The sequence below is a fragment of the Eleutherodactylus coqui genome, chromosome 4, assembly GCF_035609145.1.
Source record: "Eleutherodactylus coqui strain aEleCoq1 chromosome 4, aEleCoq1.hap1, whole genome shotgun sequence".
NCBI lineage: Eukaryota > Metazoa > Chordata > Amphibia > Anura > Eleutherodactylidae > Eleutherodactylus > Eleutherodactylus coqui.
In genome coordinates, this window is record NC_089840.1 from 291,386,049 (window position 1) to 291,412,738 (window position 26,690).

Here is a 26,690-nt window from a genome sequence, read left to right on the forward strand (position 1 = left end):
AAGCTGTCAAGGGCCTTAAAGAGTGTTGCCCTGCCTGTGCTGTACATGCTGCCTGATCTCCGCGCCTCCCCTGCTACCTGGCCCTCGGAACTGTGCCTTCGGCCACTAGCGCTGTCGTATGGGAATTTCACCTTCAGTTTGTCCGCCAGGGTCCTGTGGTATAGCAACACTCTTGAACCCCTTTCCTCTTCGGGTATGAGAGTGGAAAGGTTCTCCTTATACCATGGGTCAAGCAGTGTGTACACCCAGTAATCCGTAGTGGCCAGAATGCGTGTAACGCGAGGGTCACGAGAAAGGCATCCTAACATGAAGTCAGCCATGTGTGCCAGGGTACCTGTACGCAACACATGGCTGTCCTCACTCGGAAGATCACTTTCAGGATCCTCCTCCTCCTCCTCCTCCTCAGGCCATACACGCTGAAAGGATGACAGGCAAGCAGCATGTGTACCCTCACCAGTGGGCCAAGCTGTCTCTTCCCCCTCCTCCTCATCTTCCTCCTCCTCCTCCTCACCGCGCTGAGATATAGACAGGAGGGTGCTCTGACTATCCAGCGACATACTGTCTTCCCCCGGCTCTGTTTCCGAGCGCAAAGCGTCTGCCTTTATGCTTTGCAGGGAACTTCTCAAGAGGCATAGCAGAGGAATGGTGACGCTAATGATTGCAGCATCGCCGCTCACCACCTGGGTAGACTCCTCAAACTTTCCAAGGACCTGGCAGATGTCTGCCAACCAGGCTCACTCTTCTGAAAAGAATTGAGGAGGCTGACTCCCACTGCGCCGCCCATGTTGGAGTTGGTATTCCACAATAGCTCTACGCTGCTCATAGAGCCTGGCCAACATGTGGAGCGTAGAGTTCCACCGTGTGGGCACGTCGCACAGCAGTCGGTGCACTGGCAGATTCAACCGATGTTGCAGGGTGCACAGGGTGGCAGCGTCCGTGTGGGACTTGCGGAAATGTGCGCAGAGCCGGCGCACCTTTCTGAGCAGGTTTGACAAGCGTGGGTAGCTTTTCAGAAAGCGCTGAACCACCAAATTAAAGACATGGGCCAGGCATGGCACGTGCGTGAGGCTGCCGAGTTGCAGAGCCGCCACCAGGTTACGGCCGTTGTCACACACGACCATGCCCGGTTGGAGGCTCAGCGGCGAAAGCCAGCGGTCAGTCTGCTCTGTCAGACCCTGCAGCAGTTCGTGGGCCGTGTGCCTCTTATCTCCTAAGCTGAGTAGTTTCAGCACGGCCTGCTGACGCTTGCCCACCGCTGTGCTGCCACGCCGCGCGACACCGACTGCTGCCGACGTGCTGCTGCTGACACATCTTGATTGCGAGACAGAGGTTGCATTGGAGGAGGAGGAGGAGGGTGCTTTAGTGGAGGAAGCATACATCACCGCAGATACCACCACCGAGCTGGGGCCCGCAATTCTTGGGGTGGGTAGGATGTGAGCGGTCCCAGGCTCTGACTCTGTCCCAGCCTCCACTAAATTCACCCAATGTGCCGTCAGGGAGATATAGTGGCCCTGCCCGCCTGTGCTTGTCCACGTGTCCGTTGTTAAGTGGACCTTGCCAGTAACCGCGTTGGTGAGGGCGCGTACAATGTTGCGGGAGAGGTGGTCGTGCAGGGCTGGGACGGCACATCGGGAAAAATAGTGGCGACTGGGAACTGAGTAGCGCGGGGCCGCCGCCGCCATCATACTTTTGAAGGACTCCGTTTCCACAACCCTATACGGCAGCATCTCCAAGCTGATAAATTTGGCTACGTGCACGTTTAACGCTTGAGCGTGCAGGTGCGTGGCAGCGTACTTGCGCTTGCGCTCATACACTTGCGCTAGCAACGGCTGGACACTGCGCTGACAGACATTGCTGGATGGGACAGCGGAGGTGAGGGTGTGGGTGCAGGCCAGGAGACGGTAGTGCCTGTGTCCTCAGAGCGGGGTTGGATCTCAGTGGCAGGTTGGAGCACAGGGGGAGAGGCAGCGGTGCAAACCGGAGGCGGTGAACGGCCTTCGCCCCACCTTGTGGGGTGCTTGGCCATCAAATGCCTGCGCATGCTGGTGGTGGTGGTGAGGCTGGTGGTGGTGGCTCCCCGGCTGATCTTGGCGCGACAAAGGTTGCACACCACTGTTCGTCGGTCGTCTGCACTCTCAGTGAAAAACTGCCAGACCTTTGAGCACCTCGGCCTCTGCAGGGTGGCATGGCGCGAGGGGACACTTTGGGAAACAGTTGGTGGATTATTCAGTCTGGCCCTGCCTCTACCCCTGGACACCGCACTGCCTCTTGCAACCTGCCCTGCTGCTGCCCTTGCCTCCCCCTCTGAAGACCTGTCCTCAGTAGGCGTAGCAAACCAGGTGGGGTCAGTCACCTCATCGTCCTGCTGCTCTTCCTCTGAATCCTCTGTGCGCTCCTCCCTCGGACTTACTGGCCTTACTACTACCTCACTGATAGACAACTGTGTCTCATCGTCATCGGCCTCCTCACCCACTGAAAGGTCTTGAGACAGTTGCCGGAAGTCCCCAGCCTCATCCCCCGGACCCCGGGAACTTTCCAATGGTTGGGCATCAGTCACAATAAACTCCTCTGGTGGGAGAGGAACCACTGCTGCCCAATCTGAGCAGGGGCTCGAGAACAGTTCCTGGGAGTCTGCCCGCTCCTCAGAATGTCTCATTTTCATGGAGTGAGGAGGCTGGGAGGAAGGAGGAGCAGCAGCCAGAGGATTCTGAGTTGCAGCAATGGACGGTGCAGAACTGTGGGTGGACGATAGATTGCTGGAAGCACTTTCTGCCATCCACGACAGGACGTGCTCACACTGCTCATTTTCTAATAAAGGTCTACCGCGTGGACTCATTAATTGTGCGATGAATGTGGGGACGCCAGAAACGTGCCTCTCTCCTAATCCCGCAGCAGTCGGCTGCGATACACCTGGATCAGGAGCTCGGCCTGTGCCTACACCCTGACTTCGGCCTCCGGGTCCTCGGCCGCGTCCACGTCCTCTAGGCCTACGCCTCAGCATGCTGTATTACCAGTAATGCAGAAACAGAACGCTGTAATTAAATGTGCCGCTTATTGGCCTGTGGTTGGAGGCTGACTTCGCTTACGGAACGCCAGGAAATAATTTGCTGCAAGCCTGCTGTAACACCTAGCTGGCTGCGTATGATTTAGTAGAACTACTACACCCAGCACACACAGACCCAGAACACTGAGCACAGTGACAGGCATGCCAAATAGATTTTTTGCCCAATATTTTTTTGAAAAGCCCCACTGCCTATATTCAATCAATAATATATGTCTTCTGCCCCTGCCTAACCACCACTTCTGTCCCTGGAGTATTACTGCAGGGCGCAATGCTCTGCACGGCCGATATAGCAAAAAAAAAAAAAGTGCAACACTGCAAAAAGCAGCCTCCACAGTACTGCACACGGTTAGATGTGGCCCTAAGAAGGACCGTTGGGGTTCTTGAAGCCTACAATCACTCCTAACACTCTCCCTGCCTAACCACCACTTCTGTCCCTGGAGTATTACTGCAGGGCGCAATGCTCTGCACGGCCGATATAGCAAAAAAAAAAAAAGTGCAACACTGCAAAAAAGCAGCCTCCACAATACTGCACACGGTTAGATGTGGCCCTAAGAAGGACCGTTGGGGTTCTTGAAGCCTACAATCACTCCTAACACTCTCCCTATACCAGCTCCAACACAACAGCACTTTCCCTCAGCTGTCAGAACGCATCTGTGGCGAGCCGCTGGAGGGGCCGATTTTTATACTCGGGTGACACCTGATCTCGCCAGCCACTCACTGCAGGGGGGTGGTATAGGGCTTGAACGTCGCAGGGGGAAGTTGTAATGCCTTCCCTGTCTTTCAATTGGCCAGAAAAGCGCGCTAACGTCTCAGAGATAAAAGTGAAAGTAACTCGAACATCGCGTGGTGCTCGTTACGAGTAACGAGCATCTCGAACACGCTAATACTCGAACGAGTATCAAGCTCGGACGAGTACGTTCGCTCATCTCTATTGACAATCATTGTTTGTCATAGACTTGATCCATTCTGTTGGCTGACCACAGCCAAAACTGCAAGTGTATAGTATGGCATGATCTGCCAAAACCTTGGAGCTCACTTGCTATACTGGTCAAATCTCTCTCTAATAACATAAAAGTAGTAATACTCATGTGTCCCCACTCCCCAGCACTCCTGCTCCTCTGCTAGTCTTCACTTCCAGGCAAGGGCATGCATACCACAGAGGTAGACCATGCAGCTGCTATGGGGTCTATGGAGAGAGGGGCTCAACTTTGTTTATTTCCATGCCCTTTTCTACTGGGTGGCTGTAGCCATTGCATTACACCCCTCTCCAGATACAATAAATGCCTTAGGGGTCATGGAAAGGGAGTCGAGGGAAAAAACAAATACAAGTCCCGGTTGTCCTGGGGGCCAAAATCAAGCACCTTATTAGGGGGCACATTTTGATTTTCGCTGTGGGGCCCCTCGCTCCCATGCACACCACTGCTTCTGGATGCACGTCCTGAGTCATGATTGAGTCCTGTCATTACTGCAGCAGAGCCAGTGATTGAGTGCAACAGAGATGATTGTCAGGATGTGCACTCAGAAGTGAAGACCAGCGGCGATCCGGCCAGCCAAAGGCAAAAAAGCACCGGGAAAGCAGGGACAGGTGAGTATTATTTCTTTATGTTAATCCACCACTCTGGAGCAGTTTCTTTCAGCTCCAGATAACCTTCTTCACTGTTGCTGCTCGGATCATTGTCTCAAATGGATGGTCAGCTTTAATCTAGATGCATTTTTTGGAATTGAAGCGGTTTGCAAACATTTACAGAGATGCTGCAGGAAAAGGCGAACTACAGTCTGATGGGAGGGGAGGAAGATGTCACAATGGTAAAACTGGTCCACTTCCCAGGAAGGTCTCTATCCACAAGCCAAAACTAGCACCAGTACCAGTAGGCATTGTTTTATCTCCCCCTGGAATAAACGGCCAGAGGAAGGTGAAGGAACATAGGGTCTATCCTGTAGCTACATTATACTCTCTGCTATATTGAGCTGTTGTTCCTCACCTTCAACTCATTGTGTAGCAGACGACCTCTGGTGTTGAAGCAGCCATTGGGCTTCTGCTGGTGTTTCAGCCAGTCCATGCTTTGTTTTATAACCTTGTCATCAATATAGATAGTAGAAGTAATCTGGCGGTAGCACTTCACAACAAAAGCTGTGAGCCTGCAGAAGGGACAGGTACAGTAATAGTCAAACACAAGAACATTGAATAGATCCTAGTACAGGATTCAAGATCATCTCCCCCTCCGGGGTCCATTTCATAACACCACAACCCTCATCTTTGAACAGGAGATTCATAGGCCTTCCTTGTAGATCAGAGAAGAAGGAAAGTCATGTCCAGTGTTCCCAAACTACATGTAACGAGGGATGGGCCACCTATATCTATAGTTCCATAGAAGTGGAAGCGGTAACTTTAGTGGTACAGAAGCCCATAGACTGATCAAGAGAAATGTGGGGCATTGATGGGCAGATAGGAACAGAGCATGATATTTTAGGTCCTCTATATGTTCTTGTGGTCCAATGCCATCCATTACCCAGACACTGGGCTCATCACTGATCCAGAGAATAGGTTTGTGCTAGTTCAGCCCATCCCTGGAGTAGTGGCTACCCATGAATGAATGAATATGAGATCTATGGAAATGTCCATGTGCCTCTGCTCATAGATTTCCATGACTTGTATTTTCATACTTCTTAATTGATGGCTGGACTGGCAGCATCCGGCAGGGAAATAATTTTTTGGGTAGAAGCACAAACACTGGAATATTTAGTGGAATGATTTGTAGAATTTGGACAACATCGGGGTAGGGTGAGGACTGCACCCCACAGGGAATAAAAGGTCAGGTTACGTATATATGCATTATGTTAACAAAAGTAAAGGGGATATACAAATTGGATGTGTGAACATTAGGTATAAGGGCGAGCACCCACTGGCGTTTTTTTACCTGCGTTTTGCGTTTTTCCTGCACAGGCATAGAGATAACGTGTTCCTGTCCACTGGCGTTTTTTTTGCGTTGCGTTTGCGTTTTTAACATAGGAACTGTCAGTTGCATATGTGTCCTTATTTTTCTCCTAATGCACCCATGAAAGTCAATGGAAATTAATGGAAAAGCCGCGAAAACGCCGCGAAAAACGCCGCGAAAAACGCGCGGAAAAATCGCGGGAAACGCGGAAAACGCAAACGCCAGTGGGTGCTCGCCCTAACGTAGAGTATCACACAGGCATATCCCAGAACAGAAACCCTCAGAATGCCCCCAAGTGTAGAGGTGACAATGGTGTATTGTGGTGGGATGCTACCTGAACACTTAATCAGTCTGGGACATCACAGTGCGTATGAAACTTCCAGATTCCACAGTTGGCAATGTTATTCGAAAATGGAGAACATCTGGTGTGTGCGGTGCAGTAACATTTGGGGAGACCTTGTAAAAGTGACAGAACATGGACAATCAATCCTTATAAGGGCTACGATGGCATCACGCACATTATCTGCCCTCACTCAGGAGGTCTCACAGGCCATTGGAACATCTATTACCACCAGAACCATTTGTAGGGAACTGCATGTGAAGGGATACCATGTACAAGTGGAGCACACAAGCCCAATATCACAGCAATGAAAGCAATGGTGCTTGGAGAATCATTTTTGGACTGCATATGACTGCAAGCAAGTGTTGTGGACAGCTGAATCACAGTACACTATCTTCTGATCAGATGGACACACTTTGGTGTGGCGGTTCCCCGGAGAACGGTTTCTACATGACTGCATTGTCTCAGCAGTGAAGTTTATAGGAGGTCCTGTTATGGTGTGGAGATGTCTCTGCTGGGATGGACTAGGGCCATTGGTTATAATGAAGTCCACTCTCAACGCCAATGGTTACAGAGAGATTCCTGACAATATGGCATCACCTACTCTGTGTCTCTACCAACATGATGGAGCACCATGTCATACAGCACTCAGTGTTGAGGCTTGGTTTGAGGATCCGAATGTCTGCAATTTGCATGGACCAGCCCAAAGTCCGGATGTCAATCCTACTGAGCATCTTTGGGATGAACTAGAACCATGCACGCCCAACATGCCCATCATCACCCGCATCACTATCTGAAGCCCCCCTTCAGGAATGGAGGAAAATCCCTCCATATTGTAGGTAATGCAAGCTAAGGTGCTGAGCTCGCATGATCCTCAGAGGGAGCCAACTGTAACTGACAGCCAGGGTCCTGCTGCACTAGCAGAGATAGAAGAGAACTCTGATCCCCGCTGTTAACCTCTTGCATGCCATGATCAATGTTGTGGCATGTAAGCAGTTAACAGAGAGAGCGCGCTCTCACTGTGACATCATTGGCCATCTGATTGTGGAGGGCTAATGGGTTGTTATCACAACAGGATGCCTGGCAATAACCTCCATGTCTGCCCTGACTTGTGATGGCAAAGATAAGTGATTATATATTGCAGTACTTCTTTAATGCAGTCTATTATCTGAAAGATCATTGGATCACAGGTTCAAGTCCCCTACAGAGACATAAAAAAGGCAAATAAAAAATAGTAAAAAAAATAGAATAGAGTAGAATCGATTGTTTTAAAACCCACCTTAATAAGTGTTTTACAATACATTATATGTACCCCAAAATGGTACCAATAAAAACTTCTCATCACACAACAAACAAGTCCACATACAGCTAGGTGGGTGGAAAAATAAAAAAAGGTATGGCTTTTTGAAAAATGGAGATGGGGGGAAAAAATAAATATAAAAATTGCAAAAAATAATTACATCCTTAAAGAAGTTGTCCGGTTGTAAACTACTTATGGCCTAGCCTCAGGTTAAATCGTCAACAGTAGACTGGGGGTTACCCGTGCCCCCCGCCAGTCAGCTGTTCTCTGAGCCGATGCACTACTTTGCAGAACTGATTTCTGCAGGAAGCAGAGAGCTCTGCTTTTACTCTAGTGGTCATGCTTGGTATTGCAGGTCAAGTTCCCTTTAAAAGGAATGAAAGTTTTGCCTGCAATACCAAGCTGGCCACTACAATATGAACAGAGCTGTCTGCTTCCTGCAAAAATGAGCTCAGTGCACAAGTACACTAGCCTGGCAAACAGCTGATTGGCAGGAGACCCCCGCCAATCTACTTCTGATGGCTTATCCTAAAGGATAGGTAATCAGTAGTTTACAAGCTGATAAACTCTGAGCCACATCCTAAAGTGGTTTTCCATGACAATACTATTGATGACCTATTCTCCGGATAGGTCATCAATAGTTGATTGGCCCAGACCGGCAGCTCGGGATCCCAGCCAATCAGCTGATTAGGTTCCACTGAGGTCTGAGCAGAAGCCACTGCTCCGACTCCCTGTGTAGCGGTCGGCATTTGTAACTACAGTTGTCCCACTCATTGAAATCAATGGGAGCTGCACCTGCAAATAGAAGCTCTGGTCACTAGAGGGGTTGGAGCAGTGACTACCGCTCTGACCTCAGTGCATATCAGCGCTGTCAGCCTGCCGCTCGGTGATCAACTATTGATGACCTTTCCTGAGGATAGCTTCTTCAATAGTATTTTTGTGGAAACCCCCTCTAAAGGGTTAATACAGCATATTGGTAATATAATTCTGTTCTTTACTCTCAGAAGACATTAAGGAGATTCTATCGAAATCCAAATTATGGAAAATGTAGCACTGAACAGACTCTCCCCACTCACCATGTGCTGCCATCCGGATCACTCTTGCCGAAGGCGCTGTATGACCCGTCTTTGCGCTTGTATGCCATCTGTCGGGCGCTTCCTATAAGATAAGGGGTAACAGCCAAAAAGTTTTACGTATGACCAAATTATGTTTTGTACAGAGCGTCGGTCCCTACTGTACTTCCGTATGCTGCAAATATTATATGATACAGCTTGGTATACCATGGCATAGAAAGTCACAGACACCATAGAACAATGCCACGCACTCACCACTCTGCAGAACATGTTCGGCCTTCGCTAGCACATCAGGGTTTATTAGATTCGATTTCTGTAAATACTGGAGGATGTAGACATTCGGGGCGAATCCAGCCATGTTCTGCTCACCGCAGCCATACGACATGGCCAGGAGATCACCGATGTTACTCATGGCCGGTCCCATGATGTCGCCTGGTCAACAGAAAAGACGCAGATAAAGCAGATGGATATTTCTATATTTCACCTCAGTCCAGGTTTCTATAGAGATTTTGAACATTTAACCCCTTCCTGCTGCTTGCTTTTGGATTTTCATTTTTAACTCCCCACCTTCCAAAACCCACAACTTTTTATTTTTCTGGTGACGCAGCTACATGAGAGCTTGTATCTTGTGGAACCATTTAACCCTTCAGTGGCGGGTTTCTTACCCCCCTGTCAGACCCACCAGGGCAGGTATTTTAAATGGGCCAATCATTTAATTTCAACTCATTTTCCAATCGCGTTCCAAGAGCCATAACTTTTTCATTTTTCCATTGACATGGCCATGTGAGGGCCTGTTTTTTGTGGGACAAGTTGTACTTTTTGATGGCATCATTTTTGGGTATATATAATGTATTGCATAACTTTTGTAAAAAAAATTGTAGGGAGATTAGGGGGAAAAAAGAAATCCTGCCATTTGTTTTTTTAATTTCATTTTTACGGCATTCAGCATGCGGAATAAATAATGTGATAATGTTATTCTCTGCGTCACACGATTCCGGCGATACCAAATTTATACAGGTTTTTTATGTTTTGCTATTTTTGTACATTTGAAACATCTTTTTTCTTAAAGGTTTGCTTTTGTGTCGCCACATTCCATGAGCCGTATTCATTTTTTTTACCATTGCCGGAGCTCTAGAAGGGCTTGGTTTTTTGTGGGATGAACTCCAGTCTTCATTTATCTAATTTTTTGGAACAAGTAAGATTTTGGTCACTTTTTATTCCATTTTTTCTAGGGGCAAGATTAACAAACTCTGTAATTCTAGCATGTTTTTTATTTTTATTTTTCACTGCATTCTCTGAGCAGTATAAATAATGTATTAAAGTAATTCTACAGGCCGGTATAATTATGACAATACCAAATTGTAATTGTTTTTTTTTCTTTTTCATGACTTTTTCACACAAACAAAAAAAAAAGTAATACAAGTTTAAATCACCTCCTTTTGCCAGATGTATAATAAAAAAATCTAAATCATAAAAGAAAAATACATACTTGGTATCGCCGCATCTGTAAATGTCCGATCTATCAAAGTAGTGCATTATTAACCCTGCACGTTGAACTTAGTCCGAAAAAAAAATAAAGAACGCCAGAAATGCATTTTTTCAGTCACCCGGTCTCCCAGAAAAAAATGCAATAAAAAGTGAACAAAAAGTTGTATGTATTCCAAAATGGTACCAACGTTAACTATAGGGCGCTTTGCAAAAAATGAGCCCTTGCTCAAGTACGTCGATGGAAAAATAAAAAAGTTATTGCGCGCAGAAGATGCAGCAGAAAATAATTTAAAAAAATTAAATGTCTTTGAAAAAAAATGCAAGTGCTGCAGTAAAAAAAAAGCTATACACATTTGGTATCGTAGTAATCGTACCGACCCGTAGAATAAAGTTATCAGGTGATTTTTGTTGCAGTTTGTGCGCCGTAGAAACAAAACGCACTGAAGGATGGTGGAATGTCATTTTTCTTTCATTTTACTCCACTTAGATTTTTGTAAAAGATTTTCAGTACATTATATGGTACTTTAAATAGCACCATTGAAAAATACAACTCGTCCCACAAAAAACAAGCCCTCATACAGCGACGTTGATGGATAAATAAAGGAGTTATGATTTTTTAAACGTTGGGAGGAAAAAAAGAAATGGGGAAAGAAGAAAAAAAGGGACCATGTCATTAAGGGGTTAAATAATGTACTAACTTCCTTCTCTGGGTCATTACGTCGCAGGGATACCACATGTGTAATTTTATTTTTAATTTTTCACAAAGTAAAGGGAGACAAGTGTTTTTAATTTTATTTATTTTATTTTTTTAAATAATTTTTTACTTTTTTTTCTTTTTTTACTTTTTTTTTGTCCCTTTAGGGGACTTTCACAGAGACCCTTCAGGACCCCCTGATGACATTCTGGGTGGGGGGGGGGGTCCTATGGTGACAGCCCTTTACATGCTGCAGTCACATAGACTGCAGCATGTAAAGGGTTAACACAGCAGCGATCAGAGGTTTTCTCTGATCTCTGCTGTAAGAGCTGGTGCCTGGCTGTCCTCTGACAACCAAGCACCAGCTCTCCCTGCAACAGAGACCATCGGCTTGCTTCTGACAAGCCGATGGTCTCTATAACAACCTGTAAACAAAGCAGGACATTAGAAGCAGGAGATTGCCGGCAGATCGGCAATATCTTCCTGCTTCTCAATGTCCTGCTTTGTTCTCTGTGGGACAGTGCAGGCAGAGCACAATGTCACAGCTTGTGGCATTGTGCTCTGCAGCTCCCATAGTGATACATAGCCCGGAAATCTTCTGCGCTATATGGCTATGGGCAGTGGAGCTGGTCCTGGAAAATTTCCGGGCGTGCCACTCAAGGGGTTAATGTACCAAATAATGTAATCAAAAACTTAAAAAAAATTTCTAAGTGGGCAAAATGGAAAAAAACACCATGCACCATTTTTTTGGAGGAAAAGTGGGTGTTTTTACATGTAAACATGACATACACTTATTATTAAAAACCGATTTCTCCACTAGAAGTTGTTGGATGGAATAGAACGCTCTGTGATTGTAACATTGATATCAGTAAGTGATTACACATCAGCGCAAAAGGATCATTTATTGTGTAAAACCGACCCCTTGTAGGGAGGCTTGGATACAAGATGTAATACGGGGGGCATGGAGGCTCTAGTACCCTGTTATACCGCCTCTAGCTTGGATACAAGATGTAATACGGGGGGCATGGAGGCTCTAGTACCCTGTTGTACTGCCTAAAGCTTGGATACAAGATGCGATACAAGCAGGCATGGAGGCTCTAGTACCCTGTTGTACCGCCTCCAGCTTGGATACAAGATGTGATACAGGCGGGCATGGAGGCTCTAGTACCCTGTTGCACTGCCTAAAGCTTGGATACAAGATGTGTTACAGGCAGGCATGGAGGCTCTAGTACCCTGTTGCACTGCCTAAAGCTTGGATACAAGATGTGTTACAGGCAGGCATGGATGCATACAGGTTCAGTATGGTATCCTGCCTTATATCGCTGTACAAACAATGTAATTGAGCCTTTATCTCTCTATCCGTCTAATCAGGGCCGACTCTTGGACACTTTATGGATCAGCCCTCTTCTTTCAGTTCAATCATTTGAATTTTTGTGTCTACTCTAATAGTCTCAAGCCATTGCATTCTTTAACAACCAGGTCTTTTAGCTTCTGTTTCTGTGAGTTATAACTCAGATGTTGGATTCATCTAGATCTCCTCTGCATAGAGGTTGAACAATGCAGGTGATAAGATGCGGCCTTGGCGTATGCCTTTCCCGATTCATAACCATTCCATGTTACTGTTGGAGGTCCTGATTGCGGCCTCTTGATTCGCATGTAACAACTGTATGAGTTGCCCCAGATGTCCCAAGACTCCCATTTGTCTTAGGCGTGGCCACAGCTTGTCGTGTTCAATGTAATTGAATGTTTTTCTGTAATCGATAAAGCGTATGTACATCTCCTTCTGGTATTCCCGGGCCTTTTTCACGATCAATTGGAGCTTTGCAATTTAATTTGTTGCTTGTTTTCCTTTGTGAAAAGCAGCTCTACTGAACCTCTAGATCATGTATACACGTAGGCTGTTGCAGTTGCAGTTAGTGTCCCAGATGGTTCCATACATGTTCTATTGACGATAAATCTGGTGATCGGGCAGCCACAGTGACAATGTTGTGGAGCCATTCCTGGGACCCCCTTGTGTGTGCGGCTGAGCAGTATCCTGCTGGAAGCCGCCATGAGAGGAACACATGTGGCTGCAGGATGTCCTGAACATAACGCTGAGCTGTCATTGTCCCTCGTTCCACTATTAGGGGTGACTGACTGTCGTATGTGATGGCCCCCCAGACCACGTATAGCAGAAAAGGTGGCAGCATATAGTGATGCACAAAAAAAGCTCCTTGTCTAAAGGAACATGCTTTATTGTTTCATAGTTTAAAAATTAGGCGACGTTTCGACCTGTAGAGGTCTTTTTCAAGCCAAAAAACAGATGAAACAAGGTATGGAGTCCATGTTCCGCACAGGTCGTACAGGTCGAAACGTCGCCTAATTTTTAAACTATGAAACAATAAAGCATGTTCCTTTAGACAAGGAGCTTTTTTTGTGCATCACTATATGCTGCCCCCTTTTCTGCTATACGTGTTTCCCCAAGGGGCTTATGTCCATAGCCCTGTTGGTGGCTCTGCATCTATCTAACTAGATTTTTTTCGCTACAGAGAACTAAGATTCTTCTCTACTTAAAAATACTATTTTCTCTAATTTGCCTCCCCCCTAGTATTTCACTCTGGATGGGTAGAGTGAGTGCCGTGGTCTTTTGCTTACTACTGCGGCCCCCCAGACCACCACACCAGCAAGGGGCAGTGTGCTGCTCCACAGCAAAGGCAGGACTAACGTGCTCACTAATTCTCCAGACATAAACTTTGCCATCGTCAGCGCCCAAACTAAAGCTGGATTTGTTTCTGAAGACAATTTGGTTCCACTCTTTAGCTGTCCATTTTTGTTGTTTATGACACTACTGCACACGGAGGTGACAGTGAGTGGATTTTGAAGTCAAAACGGAATGGATGCCATGAGACCAAATGGCCTTCAGCCAAGCACTTGGAAATGGCTCCAACAGACACAGGGGTGTAATTATGGCGCCCCCTGTCTCTGGATGGCAGACAACAAAACAGTTGGAGCTGCTGATGCTTGTTGGACGATCAGATAATCCTCTGTACTGGTGGTCTTTGGAGTGATCCTAGTCATCTTGTGTACATGTCCTTATGCATCCACTGGTCCCAACACTTCCTAATAGTCTGGGCAACTGGCCAAGATGGCAGGTAATTCACTGATACGACCATCTAGCTTCTTACATCCCAATAATGCGCCCCCCTCTGGTGATGGGGTGAAATCTCTTCTCTGTGTCATAGGGGCGTCTAGTGGTCAACAAGCTCTACACAAGCAGAAGAAGAGGTCACTACACACAAGGAGCCTCCGAGAGCCTCTTATAGGCCAAGGGGAGGAACCACTGTTAGGGCCTCAGGAGACTCGACCGTCCATCTAATCACCACAACTCTCATCAGTTACAGATCTGCCTGAGATGGAACTGCATGCCGAGGTCTGCACTAAATTGACAACTTCTTCTGGGGGCGGATGGTTTTGACAATGAGTACATTATTTTTATTCTGTGGGTCATTATGATTACAATGTAAAAAGTTTATATAGTTCTTTGTGCAGCACTGCCTAAGAAAATGAATAATCTCAAAAAAAAAATTCTGTTGTCATCTTCTGATCCTTATAAGGCCCCCTGCACACGGGCGGAAATTCTGCGGCAGGATTTCCTGCAGAATTCCCGCTCGTGACTGCCTGCATAGGATTGCATTAGATAACGCAATCCTAGGCATACGGTATTGATTTGTCCGCGTAAAAACACGCGAGGTAAACAAATCGCGGCATGTCCTAGTTCTGTGCGGGTCTCGCAGAATGTCAGTAGTGACGGGCCGTCTCCTCTCTTCACATGCGTTGGCTGAGCGACAGCCGACAGACAGCGCAGAGAGGAGACCCCGGGTGCGGTTAAGCCGCAGGCTGTGCAGGGGCACAGGTCCGCATCCCGGTGCGAGAATTCTCGCAGTGGGATCCGACCCGGCCGTCTGCAGGCGGGCTAACTTATTATTTTTCCATTGTAGAGGGGCTGACTTTTGTCTGAGGTCAGCTGCAGTTTTTTTCTGTACGATTCTCGGGTACATATGACTTTTAACCATTTTTTATTTAATTTTTTTCCTTAGAGACGGGGTGATCAAAAGAGTGCATTTCTGGCATTGTATATTTTCTTGCACCAAGCGGGACTAATAATGTGCCTGTTTTGATAACTTGGACTTTTATGGATGCAGCGATATTAATTTTTACATTTCTTAATTTATTTATTATCTGCAAAATGTATATATTTTTTTATTATTAATATTTTTTTCTAATATTTTTTCATGATTTATTTTATTTGTTTTTACCTTGACTTTTAGCCCTCACAGGCGACTTGAACTTAGGATCGCTTGATCGCTTATGCAATACTATGGTATTGCATTACACTATATTTTAACCCCTTAGTGACATTGCCTAATTTGGATCTAAGGATGCAACACATTGTGGGGGATTTTCATCTTTTGTTTAGAAACCATAACTTTCTTTTCCTGTTGACAAGGCCTATTGGACAAACCATCAGGGAATTTGGCCTCCAATACCACCTGTATGCTGATGACACCCAGCTATACACCTCTTCCCATGACATCTCTACACCTTTCCTCCAAAACATCACCGACTGTCTGCCCGCTGTCTCTAACACCATGTCCTCTCTCTACCTAAAACTAAACCTCTCTAAAACTGACCTACTGGTATTTCCATTAACCGACCTCATCCTGACATCTCCATCTCAGTGTGTGGCACCATAACTCCTAGACAACATGCTCGCTGCCTTGGGGTCATATTCGACTCTGATCTCTCCTTTATCCTCTATATACAATCTCTGGCCCGAACAGGTCAGCTGCACCTCAAAAACATCGCAAGAATCCACTCTTTTCTCACGGTGGACACGCTAAAAACGCTCACTGTTGCCCTCATCCACTCCCGGCTCGATTATTGGAACTCGTTGCTGATCGGCCTCCCCTGCACCAGACTCTACCCTCTCCAATCCATCCTGAATGCGGCAGCCAGGCTCATCTTCCTGTCCTGCCGCTACTCAGATGCCTCTGCCCTGTGCCGGTCACAGCACTGGCTGCCCATTAAATACAGAATTCAATTTAAACTTGCTACCTTCATCCACAAAGCCCTCCACAGCGCAGCGCCCCCCCCCCTATATTGTATCCCTCATATTAATCCATCACCCTGCACGGGGTCTCCGCTCTGCTAACGAAACCAGACTGAGCGCACCTTTAACCGCTTGAGTGGCACGCTCGGAAATTTTCCGGGACGAGCTCCACTGCCGATAGTGATATAGCCCGGAAGATTTCCGGGCTATGTATCACTATGGGAGCTGCAGAGCACAATGCCACAAGCTGTGACATTGTGCTCTGCCTGCACAGACCCACAGAGAACAAAGCAAGGGCTTTGAAAAACCAGCAGAAGATATTGCTGATCTGCCGGCAATCTCCTGCTTCAAAGTTCTGCTTTGTTTACAGGTTGCCATAGAGACCATCGGCTTGTCAGAAGCAAGCCGATCGTCTCTGTGGCAGGGAGAGCTGGTGCTTGGCTGTCAGAGGACAGCTAGGTACCAGCTCTTACAGCAGAGATCAGAGAAAACCTCTGATCTCTGCTGTGTTAAAGGAGATGTCCCGCGCCGAAACGGGTTTTTTTTTTTTTAAACCCCCCCCCCCCGTTCGGCGCGAGACAACCCCGATGCAGGGGTTAAAAAACCCACCCGCACAGCGCTTACCTGAATCCCGGCGGTCCGGCGTCTTCATACTCACCTGCTGAAGATGGCCGCCGGGATCCTCTGTCTTCGTGGACCGCAGCTCTTCTGTGCGGTCCACTGCCGATTCCAGCCTCCTGATTGGCTGGAATCGGCACGTGACGGGGCGGAGCTACACGGAGCCGCTCTCTGGCACGAGCGGCTCCATAGAAGACTACAGAAGACCCGGACTGCGCAAGCGCGGCTAATTTGGCCATCGGAGGCCGAAAATTAGTCGGCACCATGGAGACGAGGACGCTAGCAACGGAGCAGGTAAGTATAAAACTTTTTATAACTTCTGTATGGCTCATAATTAATGCACAATGTATATTACAAAGTGCATTATTATGGCCATACAGAAGTGTATAACCCCACTTGCTGCCTCGGGACATCTCCTTTAACTTTTTACATGCTGCAGTCTGTGACTGCAGCATGTAAAGGGCTGTGACTGCAGCATACAAAGGGCTGTCACCATCGGACCCCCGGAATGTGATCAGGGGGTCCTGATGGGTCCCTGTGGAAGTCCCCTAAAGGGACAAAAAAAAAAAGTTAAAAAAAAAAACTAAAGTAAAAAAATTATAAAAAAAAAATTATAAAAACACTTGTCTCCCTTTACTTGGTAAAAAATCAAAAATACAGTCACACATGTGGTATCCGTGTGCGTCGTAATGACCCAGAGAAGGAAGTTAATGCATTATTTAACCCCCTAATGACATGGCCCCTTTTTTCTTTTTTGGCCATTTCTTTTTTCCCTCCCCCTGTTTAAAAAAATCACAACTTGTCCCGTAAAAAACAAGCCCTTATATGGCCATGTCAATGGAAAAATGAAAAAGTTATGGCTCTTGAGACGCAGCTGCAAAATTAGTTGAAATTCAATGATTAGACCATTTTAAAAAACCTGCCCTGGTGGGCACGACAGGGTGGTAGGAAACCTGCCACTCAAGGGGTTAATACAAACCTCTCACTCCCGCCTCCAAGACTTCTCCAGAGCAGCACCGGTCCTCTGGAACGCACTACCAAAGGCTATCCGGGCAATCCAGAACTCGCAGAACTTCAGGCGTGCTCTAAAAACGCACCTCTTCAGGGAGGCATACCGCATTCCCTAAACAAACCCCTCTGTACGCCGCCTGATAACATGCTCACTGACCTGCTGACTGCAATCCCTGCTAGCCACCATCACCTGCCCCTGCAGTCATACCGATCACAATGCTAAATGTCTGACCATTGTCTGTGTATAGCATCCCTCACTCTCCACCCCGCCATACTGTGCACATCTCCAGCCCTTTACCTTCTGTATCCCCCCATTACTTGTAGTATGTAAGCTCGTTGGAGCAGGACCCGCACCCCTATTGTTTTCATCAACTGATTACTATGTAACCGTGGTTCTGTGATTTTTGCATTTTTGTCTTTCTGTATCCCCCTGTCTATGTAAGCGCTGCGGAATATGTTGGTGCTATACAAATAGAGATTATTATTATAAGGACTTGTTTTTTGCGCGGCGAGCTGTAGTTTTTATTGGTACCATTTTCTTGTACATTTAATGTATTGTATAACTTTCATTACATTTTTTGGAGGTAACGGAGAAAACTCTCCTCAGTTCTGCCATTGTTTTTATTTTCTTTACAGCATTAAACATGCAGCATAAATTACATGATTTTTTTCTCTGCGGGTTGATACGATTATAACAATAACAAAGTTGATTTTGGCTTAGTTTTTTTTAACAACATTTGCTGTGTACAGTAAAACATGTGTTCAGTTTATTGTACATGCTGTCACTCATGTCCTGACACCAATTGTGTTTTTTTTTTTTTAAACAAAAGAGGGGAAGTGTGCAAAAAAAATATTTTTCTTATTACATTTTTTATGTCCCTGTAGTGGACTTGAACTTGCGATGCTATGATCACTCTGATAATACACTGTACTTCTGTACTGCAATGCATTATCAGTTATTACAGTGATCACAGGCCATAGCAAAACGCGGACATCACTGACTAGTATCTGGTTGCCATGGGAACCCATAAGCCCTCTGCAATTACATGGCTGAGGGTCAATGACATGACAGAGGGAGCACCCTTCCTTCTGTAAACTTTTGACATGCCACAAACAACATTAATCCCTCTGTGTAAGGTGTTAACAGTAGGGATCAATGTTATTGCCGCTCCCTGCTGTTGCAGCTGGCTCTAGCTGTGAAAGTCACAGGCTCAGCTTCTGTAAACGCACCATCCAAAGGGTGTAAGTGTACGCACATTTGCAGGGACCCTTTCCCACCCAGGAAATACATGAATGCCCTGGGACAGGAAAGGGTTAAAAGGCATTCTATTAAAAGATGCCACAGGCATGCCTTAACAGGCAAGGTCATGGCAGCTCAGGCTGCATGGACATCTGAACAGAACCCTATAATCTCATCATGCAAAGGGCGTTCAGAACATTAAAATGCCAACATTTAAAGATTAGCAGCCACAATTTGTGTTCTCTGATTGTGACTGTTGTTGGCGGGTGCCAGCTGTCAGAGGCAATAGACAATTGCCATGTATGGAGTGGGCCTGGCTCCCAAGCCTACTCCATACAAGGTATCCGACATGCATCGTATATGTATAGTGCACATTGGGGAGCGGTTAATGGGAAGAGTGCAGCAGCAACAGAAATATGAAGGTTGTTAGGATACGCCCTGTATACAAATTCTAATGAATATATATATATATATATGAGAAAGGGAGAGAGTTACTTAGAGCATTCCCCCTCTGGAGGACCTAAAATACATGTACGTTACATATAGTATATTAATTTCAATGAGAACTGTGTAATGCTACATTTCTCCTGTAGGGGAGCTGCAGAGAAAAGGAATGCTCACTGCCAGGCTCCTCCACGGATTACAACTGATCACTAGGGGTCCTAGCAGCAGAGAACCCCTTTATCACTTTCCCCATTGCTCTGTACTCACCGCAAACACTGAAGAAGTTTTTAAGTGACCCCGGAACAGATGAGGGGGGGTACTCAAGCTTCACCTTCTCTGTTACAGAATTACCTGAAACAAAAAAGTTTTGTTATGTTGCTACAAATGTATCAGAGTGCTGATGATCAACAGTGCGGGTCTCAGATATTCTGTGCTAGAAACTGAAGGCAGAAGTCTGAAGCACAAGCAGATCAGGGTCCAGGAGGAAGAGACTGCAGAGGAAGAAGAGACTTCAGAGGAAGAAGAAATTCAACAGAGTAGCTGCACAGGAAGAAGACACTGCTCAGGAAGGAACAACTGTATGCATCAACTGCACAGGGGAAAGAGACTGTCAAAGCAACTGCACAGGGGAAAGAGACTGCACAAGAAGAAGAGACTACACACCCTGACTGCACAGATGGAATAGACTGCACATAACAACTGTACTGGAAGAAGAGACTGCAACCTGTGACTGCAGAGATGGAAGAGACTGCACAGGGGAAAGAGACTGAATATAGATGAGCGAGTATACTCGCTAAAGGCAATTGCTCGAGCGAGCATTGCCTTTAGCAAGTATATCCCCCGCTCGAGACTGCAGGTTCGGGTGTCGGCAGCGGGCACGCAGCTGCGGGGGAGAGCGGGGCGGAACGGAGGGGAGATCTCTCTCTCCCTCTCTCCCCCCCAGCTCCCTCCTGCTGACAGCTGCTACTCACCGCTCCCCCGCGTCGGCACCCGAACCTGCAGTCTCGAGCGGGGGAGATACTCGCTAAAGGCAATGCTCGCTTGAGCAATTGCCTTTAGCGAGTATACTCGCTCATCTCTAAGACTGAACAAAGCAACTGCACAGGGGAAAGAGACTACACAAGAAGAAGAGACTACACACCCTGACTGCACAGATGGAATAGACTGCACATAACAACTGCACTGGAAGAAGAGACTGCAACCTGTGACTGCAGAGATGGAAGAGACTGCACGGGAGGAAAAGGCTGCACACAGTGACTGTACAGGAGGAAGAGGCATCTAAGTAGATATCTTCTGAGGATTACCATCCATGATCAGCAGAGAGTTGTGTGTCTTCTCCACTACAGTCCCCTCAGGCTGAAAGAAAAAAAGTTCAGTAAATCATCTTTAATGCTGCATTTCTGTGGTGACTAACTTGGAGAAAGTGACAACAGGAAGTGCGGCCATATTGGTTGCCACTTTTGAATGGTATTTTAGAGTCTTCTGAAGCACTATCCTTCTGTCAACCTGCTCAATGTCCACCAAAGTGATAACCTACCAAGAAGGTAGTTGATTAGTGACAACTAGAGATGAACGAGCACCAAAATGCTCGGGTGCTCGTTACTCGAGACGAACTTTTCGCGATGCTCGAGGGTTCGTTTCGAGTAACGAACCCCATTGAAGTCAATGGGCGACCCGAGTATTTTTGTATATCGCCGATGCTCGCTAAGGTTTTCATTTGTGAAAATCTGGGCAATTCAAGAAAGTGATGGGAACGACACAGAAACGAATAGGGCAGGTGAGGGGCTACATGTTGGGCTGCATCTCAAGTTCCCAGGTCCCACTATTAAGCCACAATAGCGTCAAGAGTGCCCCCCCCCCAACAATTTTTACTTCTGAAAAGCCCTCATTAGCAATGGATACCTTAGCTAAGCACCACACTACCTCCAACAAAGCACAATCACTGCCTGCATGACACTCCGCTGCCACTTCTCCTGGGTTACATGCTGCCCAACCCCCAACCCCCACCCCCGCACGAGCCAGTGTCCACAGCGCACACCAAATTGTCCCTGCACAGCCTTCAGCTGCCCTCATGCCACGCCACACTCATGTCTATTTATAAGTGCGTCTGCCAGAGGAACCGCAGGCACACACTGCAGATTGTTGGCACGGCTAGGCAGCGACCCTCTTTAAAAGGGGCGGGGCGATAGTCCACAATGCTGTACAGAAGCAATGAGAAATCCAATCCTGTGCCACCTCCATCTGGAGCTGCACACATGGGCATAGCAATGGGGAACCTATGTGCCACACACTATTCATTCTGTCAAGGTGTCTGCATGCCCCAGTCAGACCGCGTTTTTTTATAAATAGTCACAGGCAGGTACAACTCCGCAATGGGAATTCCGTGTGCACCCACAGCATGGGTGGCTCCCTGGAACCCACCCGCTGTACATAAATGTATCCCATTGCAGTGCCCTGGACAGCAGAGCTAACGTCAGATGAAATGCAGGTGGGCTTCGGCCCACACTGCATGCCCCAGTCAGACTGGGGTTCTTTCGAAGTGGACACAGATGCATTAACAACTCCCTGTGGACCCACAGCATGGGTGGCTCCCTGGAACCCACCGGCGGTACATAAAAATATCCCATTGCATTGCCCATCACAGCTGAGGTAATAATGTCATGTTTAATGCAGGTGGGCTTCGGCCCACACTGCATGCCCCAGTCAGACTGGGGTTCTTTAGAAGTGGAAACAGATGCATTTACAACTCCCTGTGGACCCACAGCATGGGTGGCTGCCAGGAAGCCACCAGCGGTACATAAAAATATCCCATTGCAGTGCCCAACACAGCTGATGTAACGTCAGCTGTAATGCAGGTGGGCTAAAAATTAATTTGATTACACTGTAGGCGAGGGCCCCAAAAATTGGTGTACCAACAGTACTAATGTACCTCAGAAAAATTGCCCATGCCCAACCAAGAGGGCAGGTGAAACCCATTAATCGCTTTGGTTAATGTGGCTTAATTGGTAACTAGGCCAGGAGGCAGCCCAGTTAAAATAAAAATTGGTTGAGGTGAAAGTTTCAACGCTTTAATGAGCATTGAAACATATAAAAATTGTTTAGAAAAATTATATGACTGAGCCTTGTGGGCCTAAGAAAAATTGCCCGTTCGGCGTGATTATGTGAGGTTTCAGGAGGAGGAGCAGGAGGAGGAGGAGGAATATTATACACAGATTGATGAAGCGAAAAGGTCCCCGTTTTTGATGGGGATACAGAACGATGCTTCCATCCACGGGTGCAGCCTACCTATTGCTTAGGTATCGCTGCTGTCCACTGGTGGAGAAGAGAAGTCTGGGGAAATCAAGGCTTTGTTCATCTTGATGAGTGTTAGCCTGTCGGCACTGTCGGTTGACAGGCGGGTACGCTTATCTGTGATGATTCCCCCAGCCGCACTAAACACCCTCTCCGACAAGACGCTAGCCGCAGGACAAGCAAGCACCTCCAGGGCATACAGCGCGAGTTCAGGCCACGTGTCCAGCTTCGACACCCAGTAGTTGTATTCATTGAAATCTTCTTTATTAAATAGCCATGAGGAAGCAAGCAGCCACGTATCGACCCTGTGCTCGGGTCTTTATCAAGCTTGATAAAGACCCGAGCACAGGGTCGATACGTGGCTGCTTGCTTCCTCATGGCTATTTAATAAAGAAGATTTCAATGAATGCTGCCTGGTTCCTCCTTTCTACATTGCTGATCAACAGTGGACCCAGGGAGTCGGGACCCTAACTGGGCTATTGCATAGTGCCTTGCACCAGCGGTGTGGCTAAATCCTTGGAGTGCTGCTGTGTTTCTTTTTTTCACCCAGTAGTTGTAGGGGGCAGATGCGTCACGGAGGACGGTCGTGCGATCGGCTACGTACTCCCTCACCATCCTTTTACAGTGCTCCCGCCGACTCAGCCGTGACTGGGGAGCGGTGACACAGTCTTGCTGGGGAGCCATAAAGCAGTCAAGGGCCTTAAAGAGTGTTGGCCTGCCTGTGCTGTACATGCTGCCTGATCTCCGCGCCTCCCCTGCTACCTGGCCCTCGGAACTGCGCCTTCGGCCACTAGCGCTGTCGTATGGGAATTTTACCATCAGTTTGTCCACCAGGGTCCTGTGGTATAGCAACACTCTCAAACCCCTTTCCTCTTCGGGTATGAGAGTGGAAAGATTCTCCTTATACCGTTGGTCGAGCAGTGTGTACACCCAGTAATCCGTAGTGGCCAGAATGCGTGTAACGCGAGGGTCACGAGAAAGGCATCCTAACATGAAGTCAGCCATGTGTGCCAGGGTACCTGTACGCAACACATGGCTGTCCTCACTAGGAAGATCACTTTCAGGATCCTCCTCCTCCTCCTCCTCAGGCCATACACGCTGAAAGGATGACAGGCCAGCAGCATGTGTACCCTCACCAGTGGGCCAAGCTGTGTCTTCCCCCTCCTCCTCATCTTCCTCCTCCTCCTCCTCCTCACCGCGCTGAGATATAGACAGGAGGGTGCTCTGACTATCCAGCGACATACTGTCTTCCCCCGGCTCTGTTTTTGAGCGCAAAGCCTCTGCCTTTATGCTTTGCAGGGAACTTCTCAAGAGGCATAGCAGAGGAATAGTGATGCTAATGATTGCAGCATCGCCGCTCACCACCTGGGTAGACTCCTCAAACTTTCCAAGGACCTGGCAGATGTCTGCCAACCAGGCCCACTCTTCTGAAAATAATTGAGGAGGCTGACTCCCACTGCGCCGCCCATGTTGGAGTTGGTATTCCACTATAGCTCTACGCTGCTCATAGAGCCTGGCCAACATGTGGAGCGTAGAGTTCCACCGTGTGGGCACGTCGCACAGCAGTCGGTGCACTGGCAGATTAAACCGATGTTGCAGGGTGCGCAGGGTGGCAGCGTCCGTGTGGGACTTGCGGAAATGTGCGCAGAGTCGGCGCACCTTTCCGAGCAGGTCTGACAAGCATGGGTAGCTTTTCAGAAAGCGCTGAACCACCAAATTAAAGACGTGGACCAGGCATGGCACGTGCGTGAGGCTGCCGAGCTGCAGAGCCGCCACCAGGTTACGGCCGTTGTCACACACGACCATGCCCGGTTGGAGGCTCAGCTGCGCAAGCCAGCGGTCGGTCTGCTCTGTCAGACCCTGCAGCAGTTCGTGGGCCGTGTGCCTCTTATCTCCTAAGCTGAGTAGTTTCAGCACGGCCTGCTGACGCTTGCCCACCGCTGTGCTGCCACGCCGCGAGACACCGACTGCTGGCGACGTGCTGCTGCTGACACATCTTGATTGCGAGACAGAGGTTGCGTTGGAGGAGGAGGAGGAGGAGGAGGGTGGTTTAGTGGAGGAAGCATACACTGCCGCAGATACCACCACCGAGCTGTGGCCCGCAATTCTGGGGGTGGGTAGGACGTGAGCGGTGCCAGGCTCTGACTCTGTCCCAGCCTCCACTAAATTCACCCAATGTGCCGTCAGGGAGATATAGTGGCCCTGCCCGGCTGTGCTTGTCCACGTGTCCGTTGTTAAGTGGACCTTGGCAGTAACCGCGTTGGTGAGGGCGCGTAGAATGTTGCGGGAGACGTGGTCGTGCAGGGCTGGGACGGCACATCGGGAAAAGTAGTGGCGACTGGGAACTAAGTAGCGCGGGGCCGCCGCCATCATACTTTTGAAGGACTCCGTTTCCACAACCCTATACGGCAGCATCTCCAGGCTGATAAATTTGGCTACATGCACGTTTAACGCTTGAGCATGCGTGTGCGTGGCGGCGTACTTGCGCTTGCGCTCAAACACTTGCGCTAGCGACGGCTGGACGGTGCGCTGAGAGACATTGGTGGATGGGGCCGAGGACAGCGGAGGTGAGGGTGTGGGTGCAGGCCGGGAGACGGTAGTGCCTGTGTCCTCAGAGCGGGGTTGGATCTCAGTGGCAGGTTGGGGCACAGGGGGAGAGGCAGTGGTGCAAACCGGAGGCGGTGAATGGCCTTCGTCCCACCTTGTGGGGTGCTTGGCCATCATATGTCTGCGCATGCTGGTGGTGGTGAGGCTGGTGGTGGTGGCTCCCCGGCTGATCTTGGCGCGACAAAGGTTGCACACCACTGTTCGTCGGTCGTCTGCACTCTCAGTGAAAAACTGCCAGACCTTTGAGCACCTCGGCCTCTGCAGGGTGGCATGGCGCAAGGGGGCGCTTTGGGAAACAGTTGGTGGATTATTCGGTCTGGCCCTGCCTCTACCCCTGGCCACCGCACTGCCTCTTGCAACCTGCCCTGCTGCTGCCCTTGCCTCCCCCTCTGAAGACCTGTCCTCAGTAGGCGTAGCAAACCAGGTGGGGTAAGTCACCTCATTGTCCTGCTGCTCTTCCTCAGAATCCTCGGTGCGCTCCTCCCTCGGACTTAATGCCCTTACTACTACCTCACTGATAGACAACTGTGTCTCATCGTCATCGGCCTCCTCACCCACTGAAAGGTCTTGAGACAGTTGCCGGAAGTCCCCAGCCTCATCCCCCGGACCCCGGGAACTTTGCAATGGTTGGGCATCAGTCACGATAAACTCCTCTGGTGGGAGAGGAACCACTGCTGCCCAATCTGAGCAGGGGCCCGAGAACAGTTCCTGGGAGTCTGCCCGCTCCTCAGAATGTCTCATTTTCATGGAGTGAGGAGGCTGGGAGGAAGGAGGAGCAGCAGCCAGAGGATTCTGAGTTGCAGCAGTGGACGGCGCAGAACTCTGGGTGGACGATAGGTTGCTGGAAGCACTTTCTGCCATCCACGACAGGACCTGCTCACACTGCTCATTTTCTAATAACGGTCTACCGCGTGGACCCATTAAATGTGCTCTGAATGTGGGGACGCCAGAAATGTGCCTCTCTCCTAATCCCGCAGCAGTCGGCTGCGATACACCTGGATCAGGAGCTCGGCCTGTGCCCACACCCGGACTAGGGCCTCCGCGTCCTCGGCTGCGCCCACGTCCTCTAGGCCTACCCCTACCCCTCAGGATGCTGTATTACCAGTAATGCAGAAACACAACGCTGTAATTAAATGTGCCGCTTATTGGCCTGTGGTTGGAGGCTGAGTTCGCTTACGGAACGCCAGGAAATAATTTGGCGCAAGCCTGCTGTAACACTTAGCTGGCTGCGTATTTATTTGGAGAACTACTACCCCCAGCAGACACGGACCCAGAACACTAAGCACAGTGACAGGCAGGCCAAATAGATTTTTTTCCAATATTTTTTAGAAAAGGCCCACTGCGTATATTCAATCAATAATATATGTCTTCTGGCCCTGCCTCCACAATTCTGTCCCTGGAGTGTGTCACAGAACTGCAGAGTGTTGCACTGTTATTAACTGCAACAGAGCGGTGATTTCAGAGCCAGGAAATAATTTGGTGCACGCCTGCTGTA

The 26,690-nt window shown here is 48.3% G+C and overlaps 2 protein-coding genes across 2 annotated transcripts in view; both read right to left on the bottom strand.

Annotated features, from left to right (window-relative positions):
• Positions 1-5,169, bottom strand: part of LOC136626391 (alpha-2-macroglobulin-like protein 1) — a 32,300-nt gene extending 27,131 nt beyond the window's left edge. The window contains exon 1 of the mRNA XM_066601395.1: positions 5,047-5,169. Coding sequence (XP_066457492.1) covers positions 5,047-5,124 — 78 coding nt within the window. The 5' untranslated portion in view covers positions 5,125-5,169. The remainder of the gene's footprint in view (positions 1-5,046) is intronic.
• A 2,347-nt stretch (positions 5,170-7,516) lies between these two features.
• The window catches only part of LOC136626786 (alpha-2-macroglobulin-like protein 1), a 61,099-nt gene continuing 41,925 nt past the window's right edge, over positions 7,517-26,690 (bottom strand). Inside the window, exons 6-10 of the mRNA XM_066601791.1 lie at positions 20,602-20,653; positions 19,565-19,648; positions 8,969-9,145; positions 8,717-8,798; positions 7,517-7,541 (exon numbers count right to left, since the gene is read on the bottom strand). Of these exons, the coding sequence (XP_066457888.1) occupies positions 7,517-7,541; positions 8,717-8,798; positions 8,969-9,145; positions 19,565-19,648; positions 20,602-20,653 (420 nt within the window). The remainder of the gene's footprint in view (positions 7,542-8,716; positions 8,799-8,968; positions 9,146-19,564; positions 19,649-20,601; positions 20,654-26,690) is intronic.